Genomic DNA, 8,855 nt, shown 5'->3' on the forward strand with positions numbered 1-8,855 from the left:
AGATGGGCAAGTTTTAGCAGGTGTACTGTCTTCGGGAGAAGATGCAGTTGTCGCGCGAAGGTATACTGATGTTGGATTCTGCTTCGAACGAAGCAAGGACACCCTGTCTCGTGTTTTTTGACTGACACGGCTGTCCCGTGCGGAAGGATTCATCACAATGTGTACTAGGATTAGCCTAGAGGCATGGGTGCGCGCCCAATACATTAATTAGTATGAAGTCACCTCTCCGTTTTTGCCCCTCTATCCAGATGCGGTCCAGCTAACGCTGCCTGTTTCCCAGTCATTTTGAGAATTCACTTTAACTCTCTGGCTTGGCTCTGAACAAGCACACTCACGCCTCTCCATCTAAATGACACACTGGAAAAGCAGCACGACAAAACCAGTCCTCTCCGGCTTACCATCCTGAACACGTAACGGAGTCTTGGACTTTTGGTTTCAGGATCCACAAAGGTGGGCGCCTACCAAGGACGAGGCAGTCTTGCCAGTGGCAGTCTGCTATCGCCACCAGGTCTGCGGTGTCACTTTGCTCTACCACTCAAGCTTCCAGGAAAAGTCTTGCGGCTTTTGCCCCAACAAACGCGTCGGGCGAGTTCAGGTGTCGTATGCTTAAAAACTTGGCTTCCTACGGTGCCTTAGAGTTGTAGGTTGATACAGAGCACTCGAGACAACAGATGCGGCTTGGCGTGCAGGAGACTAACCCTATCGTCATCTGCCGGGCACTGTGTGTGTACTTCAAACTTTTCTATAGCATAAGAGCTAAGCCAGTCTGTCATGCGACAATGCGTCCGTCCTGCGCCGTCTTTCCGCCGCCCCATTGCTTGACTTACCTGCTCGTGTGTATCTGATCTGTACTGTATGGTCTACTACCCGTCTCTGGCCGCACATTTTGGCACTGTACGACACGGGGGAATGAGCCTCTTAACAAGCCCACGCATGAGGGGACCGGGGTAGCTCTATCTCGATTGAGTGATGGAGAAAAGCTCTGTACGACTTCGTGAGCAAAGGGGCCTAGGAAACAAATTGCTCCGTAGAGGCGGCGCGCTGATGAATCTCGTGTCTATGTTTCTTTTTTTACCGGGGTGCCTTTTTCTTCTTTTCGTGGAATCTTCACAGACGGTAAATCGCCGCCTTTAAGTTCCAATTCTTCCCCCAGCCAAAGTAGGCCAAACACACTCTGTCTCACGACCGGATCATCAGAGTGAGGGCAAGATAGAGAAAGCAGAAAAATGGCAGTGAGAGAGACGGCGACACTAGAAGGGAGAAACGTGACAAAGGCGGTCAAGAAGAACGACCAAAAAATGAGGCTGCTTCCTGTACTGGGAGGACGAGTGGTGGACTGAAAACCGGAAAGAGACACACCAGGAAAACTGCCGCACTGGCCGAATCTCAACCCGGAGGAACATCACTTAGCAAGACTTACAATGAACCAGAGCTCGAGGCAGAGAGATGAGAAAGAAGACAGACTGCAGCAAGTCCGGAATCTTGAGACCCATGAGCACCGCGATGTCAGCGATCAGTTTGAATCTCGAAGAACTGTGGAAAACCGTATTGGCGGCTTATTCACCGCTGCCTCCGCAGGTAATTCAAGAATTCCTATCATCGGATACTGGCAACATTTGACAGTGCTCGGTCTATCAACCCTCGCCCATCAAAATCGCTTGGATCAACAGCCAAGCGGTTCCGCGGCACGGCAGTCTGGCGCGCAAGAGCGCAGAGACTGCGAATGACTTCGGTTAATAGGTGGGAACAATTCGCACTCCGGTTTCTTTACTTGTAGCCCAGTACGAGGGCCTGATGACAACCACTCCCAATGAGAAATATAAAAAGAACACACACACTTCAGCAGTTGTCCGTTTGTTTCACGAATCTCACATGCGGGTATGCATTCTCTTTGCGAGAATTGAAATGATGGTGAATGCTCCCTTCAGTTCTACAGAATACCTTCATAAAACGTAGTATACATGCATTTTCAGATCTTCGATTGTCTCTCTTCTTCCCGCTTCTCTCAGCCCCGCAGGCAGTCCACACAGGTGCTGTCTTCATCATGATATACTGCAAAATCTGTTAGTAGTGAGTCGACGACGGACCCGTACCGATGCACTACAGATGTCTACACGTGGGTCATTTTCCACTCCGTCCAGAAAACACGATATACATTATTCTCTAGGAGAAGGTCATGTTCAGTTTCCCTCTTCCATCGCTGTTGTCTGACGCTCAGCCGCGTTTTTGACCTCGTGATCGGCAGGATTGGCGTTCGCCTCGTACACCTGCAGGGGATTTGGCAGCAAACCACACACTCCACCAAGCTCGGCCCTTTCGGGCGTTTCCAACACAAGTCGCACTCCGTAGTAACCGGCTGACTGCAACATAACAAGGCCTTCGGTGTACCTAATGTGGGAGGTCAGGGAGTGAAGTGCTAGGTATGTAAGAGCGACCTGTAGTGACGTCTGCGTACGCAACTGTCCGGCCTATTTTCGGGAGCTATCACTCCAGGCCATCTACAGGGATTAGTCAAAAAGAGAATTCAAAACCTTTTGGCAACTGGGATAGCACTGCCTTCACCCTCGGATGCCAGCCATTCCCCTGTAAAGAAAGACTGATATACATGCGTATAAACACGCAGACGGCGGGTGGGGGGGATCGAACGAAGATCTGAATACGCACGGAATCGTAGGAAGGCCTTCGATATCAGCACTACTTACTGTGACAACCGCTCGCCTTTGATAGTTTGACCCTTCCCCTCTCAAGCCTGAAGGTGAACACGCACAAGAGCGCCCCAAGGCGGACCGTAGAAGGGGATGTGATGGAGGTGGCTGCGGGAGTACAAACGAGCATAAGCTACTTCATAAAATACGAGCACGAAGGAGCCCAGGGTCGCCGTGGTGCTGTGGTATGATGACAAGCGTCGCCAGTGAGCCTCAGGGTAGTACGTACTGTATACAGGAAAAAGCAAGCTGAAGAAGAACATGCTGCTTCTTCGACTCCAAGCGAAGGAGACCCAGACGGATATAGGTGTATGCGTGCACATGTGAAGGTAAGATGTCTGGCTCCAGAGACCGGCACAGTGGCAAAGTAATGCTCATCAACCCCTTGGTAAAACCTAGCACATACGTATAACAATAGATCCAGGTACGAACATCTACAACTGCGTACATCTACGAGCTAGATCATCAAGAACACTACAGTTTGCTTACCAATGTAGAAGAGTTCAAGGCAATCTCCACCCATGTTCCCATCAAAAAAAAGAGTTAAACAAGAGACATTCAGAAGTTTCGTCGCCTACAGTACGAGATAGCAACAAGAAAACAAAGATTTCTCCCAAAATTAAGACTCCCGCCTGCTGTCTTATACCGACTGACAGTCCTCCCTGTAGTCACTCTCTTTTTGCAAGATACGTTCAGGTCTCACAAAGCCTTCCTAAGGTGAGGCCTGTCCCTCGAGCTGCTGCTTTGTGCTGACAGAAGTCCTACCTATTCGCTTAGCGAGGTAGTGGACAGATTGTATCCCACACGTGGGCACTCGTTCCTACAAAGGAGTACCTCTCTTGGCATGTGAAGTTGCTATTGCGTACTGTGTGAACTAGACGTGAGAGCTTACAGTTCGAAGTCACCCGACCCGCAAGCAGCCTCGTCTCTAAAGATGTAAGAACAGTGGGAGCACACCTACGTTCTACTTCAGCAACAATAGGGAGTGCATCTATGCGTCGACCACTCTCCGAACCCGGCATGAGTCTTTTAACCTTTCTTTACTGAGTGACACGATGTACAGTTGTGTATGTAGATAAGCATGCAGAGGAGTCATACGTACATTGCGCGTACAGGAACGAACACACATAGACACACACTCCTAGAAACTTGTGCTCAAAAACAGAAAAAGGGTATGTTCACCTTAAGAGGGTACTCGACAGCTCCGTGGAAGTCTTGTACTAATTCAACTTCCTGTATACATTCCGTCTCCCGTACGCTGCAGGCACTCAAAGGATGAAAAAGAAACCACACTTCTGCTGAACTTCTCTCTTTTTCATTGCACTTCTCCTGGCATTTGCTGTCTGTGAAGGTATCTGAGCGCTGGATGGACTTCAGTGTAGCGGTAGAACATACGTGGGAGAGTATGAAGACTTCTATCCATGCATCCACATCTCTCCTTTGCACCGCGTCCATGACGGTATCGTAGCTCTCCCTCTGTCTACCTTGCCACACGTCTATATATCTCCCGCATGGCACTGGTATGGATAGGAAGACAGCGGGCTATATATGCATGCATACACGCGCCCGCCGGTAGAGGCCACACCTGAAATCTGACTACAGATGTATACTTCTGTTAACCTCGAAGACTATCACGAAAGACGAAAGGAGGATAGACACAGAGAAAATTCTCCTCAGAGGCGATGGTGGTGATGGCGAAGAAGAAGAGACCCTTCTCGCCTACCTGCTGAAGTCCAGGTCTTCTCGATCTGCAAAGATCTTGACAGACGTAGGGGATCGCCCGTTGTCACCCCCAATAACGTGAAGACTGGTAATCTGCAGGGTCACATCAAGGGCGCAGAAGCATTAGAAGACATTCAGAAAGTAATGGTAGTTGGACTTTGCATGAAGCTATCTCAATATATACGGAGGCGGATAACACCTCAATCACCCGTCGCACTGTACTTCTGCTTGTACATCATATAGCTCTCCTAGCTGTCTTTCATCCCCCCACGTAGCTAACAGCGCCTTCTCTTGGAGAGGATCCACACTGCATGGTCATGCCAGTGGCAAGGGGTGGGGGGGCATTAAGTGAAATCTGAATAGGGAAGCGTCGTCCCAGGAGGTGAGGTAGTGGCGGTTTGGGATTCCACTGCATGATGTGGTGTGTGGTCAGCCTCCTCTTTCCGGCCACCTAGACAACCTGCTTTACTGAGCCCATGTCACCGCGATTCTTCACCTACCCGAGAGCTTCACAACCCGTATCATCGGACCCTCGAAAGAGATGACTAGACAACCTCTTTCCCTCTCTGTTCCTTACACGCTTACGAACCCAGTATAAAAAAGTGTTAGCTTTGTGGATTCATGTAGTGTTCTCTCCACGATAAACAGAGAGCTAGAGGTGGGATAGGGCACCGTATGTAAAGCTGATATGTGCTCCTCGCCTCTCTACAGACGTGGAGTGATTGCAAAACGTGAAGACAGGGTCTTCTTCCTTTTTCTGTAAATTGTCGATGGCTCGTCCACATCTTGCGACCATACCTTGCATGGAGACTTGAAGGGCACGTGGATAAGCTGCAGGCCAAATCGCAGGAACACGGAGGAAGTCAAGATAGAAGACTATTCTTGTATAACGTTTCTTCATCCATTCTCGTCACCTCCCAGGTATCTGATGAGCCTTTCCACGCAGGTACGGGAAAGAAAGACGTGTCAGATGGGATAGCGGCCGCAGTCTTTGCTGAAGACTGACGTCTCACATGTCACTAGAAACCTATGGCAGGCGACAAGAAGAATCAGACAACACTGGGAATCAAAACACGAAGGGGCGACATACAGAATCTGAGAAACGTAGTAAGGCAGAAGCGAACACAGATGCAGACCGGCCTCACGGTCGCTGGGACACATACGGAAGTATACACGGGTTAGCTAGTCTTACAGGACCAAGAGTTAAGCAGGGGCATCTCCAAGCTCGGCCTATCTAAGCAGTCGAGATTCAGAATATCTTGCCGTTTTCTCCTTCGTCGTGCATAGATGGAAGGACAAAACAGTTTCAGCTCCTCTCTGGCTAGGGCACCAGTAACGTCACCGTCTTTGCTCCTCAGACGACGAGGAGGTATGAGAAAAGAACGGGAGAATTGACAGCAGAGAGAAACTTCACTCAGAAAACCGTGTGCAAGCAGAAGTCTCTCCTTGACGTTAGGGATCGTAAACGAACAAATCGTCCGTCGTCGTGATTTTGGAAGAGGTCGGATCACATAGGGAAAGGCGCCTCGACAAAAAGTACGTCAAAATAAAGCACACTCACTGGTACATTAGAGAGTGTAATCTGCTCTTTGATTATCATCATTACGGAACAGCCCTTTCAGTTTCTTCCAGAGCCATGCTGATGGGGTCTAGTTGTAGCGTGAAGTGGTCTCGGCAGTATAGAAGCTCACCAGCTCGGGATCATCTTCCTCGCTCCGGCAATACTGCGTCTCATCCAGTCGGTTGTCGTAGGTTTTGAAGATGGTCTTTGCCGAGCCGCTGACCTGAAAGAGAGAGACGAGACGTGGGCGCAGAGACTCCCACAATACTCTCTAAGTTACGGGAAGAGAGGGAAAGAGCGGTGCAAGCTCTGTTGCGCGCGAGGTGAAGAGAAACTTTAGTGAACAGAACCCAACAAAAGAAGTACGAAGCGGCTCCACGACAAAGAACGCGTAACACTCCTACTAAGCTAAGATTGTGTGTATGTGTATTTAGGCGAATAGTTTGTGGGCTACGCTGCCGTCATCCTTTGTGAAGAAACCCTAAAAAGATTCGTCCGATTGTCCAAGACACTCCTGTTGTACAAACGATTTTCGCTGCAAGGCTCGGTCCAACGACTCCAACGGGCCCCTGAACTCCTCAAGCCCAACATGTACAGCACATGTGAATGTTGAAAGCTGTTCGGACAGTCGGTCGAACAGTCGGTGCTCGCGAACGAAACCCAGGGAGAAAACGAGCTACCAGGGGAACCATACTTGTTCGTTGAGTCCTCTAATTCCGTCAGTACAGATGTAGGGGAGCAAGAACTCGCCCCCTCTGAGCTCTGCCTCGTGCTTGCAGCCGCAGGCTGGTCCGTGAGCACCCGGCATCTTATAGTATAGTTCAGCGACAGGACAGAAGCGAAGAGAAAAGCCTAGGTCTGAAGAACGGACGTCAGGAAGACCCGGCAACCAGCTTGTTCTTGGGACAGCAAATGCGAACTTCGGCCTCCCGTAGCTGACACACACAGGAAATCACTGAAGCGCCCGTCACTCGATTTTCTGTGAGCGCATTCCTTTACAAAGATAATAGCCTCGAAATGGAAGACGAGCCGTTAAATACTCTTAGGGGTAGGGATGCCTCTACCGTTGACCAGCATCAGAGCGCATGCAATCGCGGGCAACACCAAACAAAACGCCTCCCGCCTCTTTCTCTGGGTCTGACAATGAGAAACGTAAGGTCCTATGGTTACCCTACCACTGCAGACCGCTGAGTTGCATTCCTGTGCATGTCTCGTCTCGCGGTGCGTCCCGTCTCGCACACTCGAGATTGAAGGTGTCTTGCAGTCTCGCAAAGGCAGCCTGGAGAGCGATACCCCCAGGGACCCGCGGGGCGGCTCCCTGCCCGTGTAGCCATCCGCTCAACGGTTGAGGAGAGCTGCGTTCAAGGCCGCCGGGGAGGTCGGTGGACGGGGTCGGTTTTACCGAAGCAGACACGTAGTTTGGAGCAGCATGTCCCTTGCGTCCGCAGAAACCAGGCCAGTTCAACACTCGGTGTCGTGCTTCTTCACAAGCAAGCGGGAGCCTGGAACGCCCTCTCCAATATTCTCTCGGCTTCCTTGCTTTGTAGGTGCATTCCGTTGTTGGGAAGTGAGCGACCACCTTTTTCCGCGGGATCGTTCCGGCACTTGGGCGCGACCTCCACACTCCTGCTGTGCTTTCTTGCTTTCCAGGGCGTAGCGCTGGACAGCACTCGGAACGCCAGCTCAGCAGTCCTCCGTGGCATCCCAGTCGCAGCAAGCAGGCAGTTACTGATTCCAAGTAACTAGTTGTTCCTCCGACAGGGTGTACCGGAAGTATCACTCGCCTACACGACCGTGTCGGTTCGGTCAGGGACGGCTGCTTGTTTGGCCGCGACACGACTACACCGGACCAGTTCTTCCGTTGACCGTCGCCTGTGAGCAGACAGGGCCCCCAGCTTCTACACCGTGCCGGCCTGGCAAATCGCATTGACTGCTGCAAGTAGATGAGTGGCCCGCTCTGCAACAAGCCCAACATTGAACGCAGGTTGCACTTCTGGTAACAGAGGTGCCATCTGCTGTAACGGTGAAACTCCTAAAAAGCAAGTGTATGTACGGCTCGCCACTCGTTTCACCGTCAGACTAGTCCGGTGTCCGGGCAGCTGCGCTTTTGCCTTCTGGCGTACAGTCGATTTGCCGCAAGGTCATAGCGTGCTTTCACGACAGAGGTGCTGTCCATTAGCTGAAATAGCCGTAGCTACGATGAAGCACAGCTACAGTTACGTTATCGCGGTCTTTGGAGCCACACTCGCAGTCGGGGCTAGCGCTTTGACGTGCACGCCGGAGGTTAGCCGCTTTGTTCGACGAATCCGAACGCCTCAATTGTATACCGGCGGTGTTCATTCCAGGTCTGCCAAAGATGCTGTGCACCTGTGGCAACAGGTGAGAGCCGACCGACTAGTGCACACTGCGTAGTATTGTTCATTCGAAAAAAATCGGTCATCAGGCTGCGCGCCCGGTACGTAGCCGCCTGCTCTCCAGTTGGCTGGACTTTGTCGAGTATTTTGATTGCGGTCAGCGTTCCTGCAGACAGACCAAGGTTTCCTCGTCAGCGGTAAGTGTGCTCCCGTCTGACAGCGAAGGCGAATGATGGCTGTTCGTCTGTTCAGACTACACCTTCTGCCAGGAATGCCAGTGTGACAACCCATCTAACGGTACCTTGTAACAGAACAAGGATCTAAATACCCAGCTACTAAAAAGTTTTGTTTCAGGCTGCGGCTGGTACGAATGTTGTCAGACGTAGTCCGCCAGCTGGTGCCATCAGACTCGGCCAGGCTAGCGTATGGCGCAGGGAGGATCCAGTGCAGTTCATGTGAATTTCTTCGAGCAGTTGCCCGTAAGTCCCTGAATTCTGTACTATACTCCTGGAA

At 51.1% G+C, this 8,855-nt stretch overlaps 1 protein-coding gene across 1 annotated transcript; it reads right to left on the reverse strand.

The window, feature by feature from the left end:
• Positions 1–1,121: 1,121 nt before the first annotated feature.
• On the reverse strand, positions 1,122–7,156 carry CSUI_000587 (thioredoxin family trp26 protein). The gene is made up of 8 exons (XM_068060821.1): positions 6,683–7,156; positions 6,119–6,211; positions 5,226–5,258; positions 4,429–4,520; positions 3,888–3,963; positions 3,195–3,279; positions 2,703–2,749; positions 1,122–2,267 (listed from the first exon to the last, which is right to left on the reverse strand). The coding sequence occupies exons 1-8, from the start codon at positions 6,794–6,796 to the stop codon at positions 2,181–2,183; spliced, it is 627 nt and encodes a 208-aa protein (XP_067927204.1). The 5' UTR covers positions 6,797–7,156; the 3' UTR covers positions 1,122–2,180.
• Positions 7,157–8,855: the final 1,699 nt, after the last annotated feature.

The sequence above is a fragment of the Cystoisospora suis genome (assembly GCF_002600585.1).
Source record: "Cystoisospora suis strain Wien I chromosome Unknown contig_220, whole genome shotgun sequence".
NCBI lineage: Eukaryota > Apicomplexa > Conoidasida > Eucoccidiorida > Sarcocystidae > Cystoisospora > Cystoisospora suis.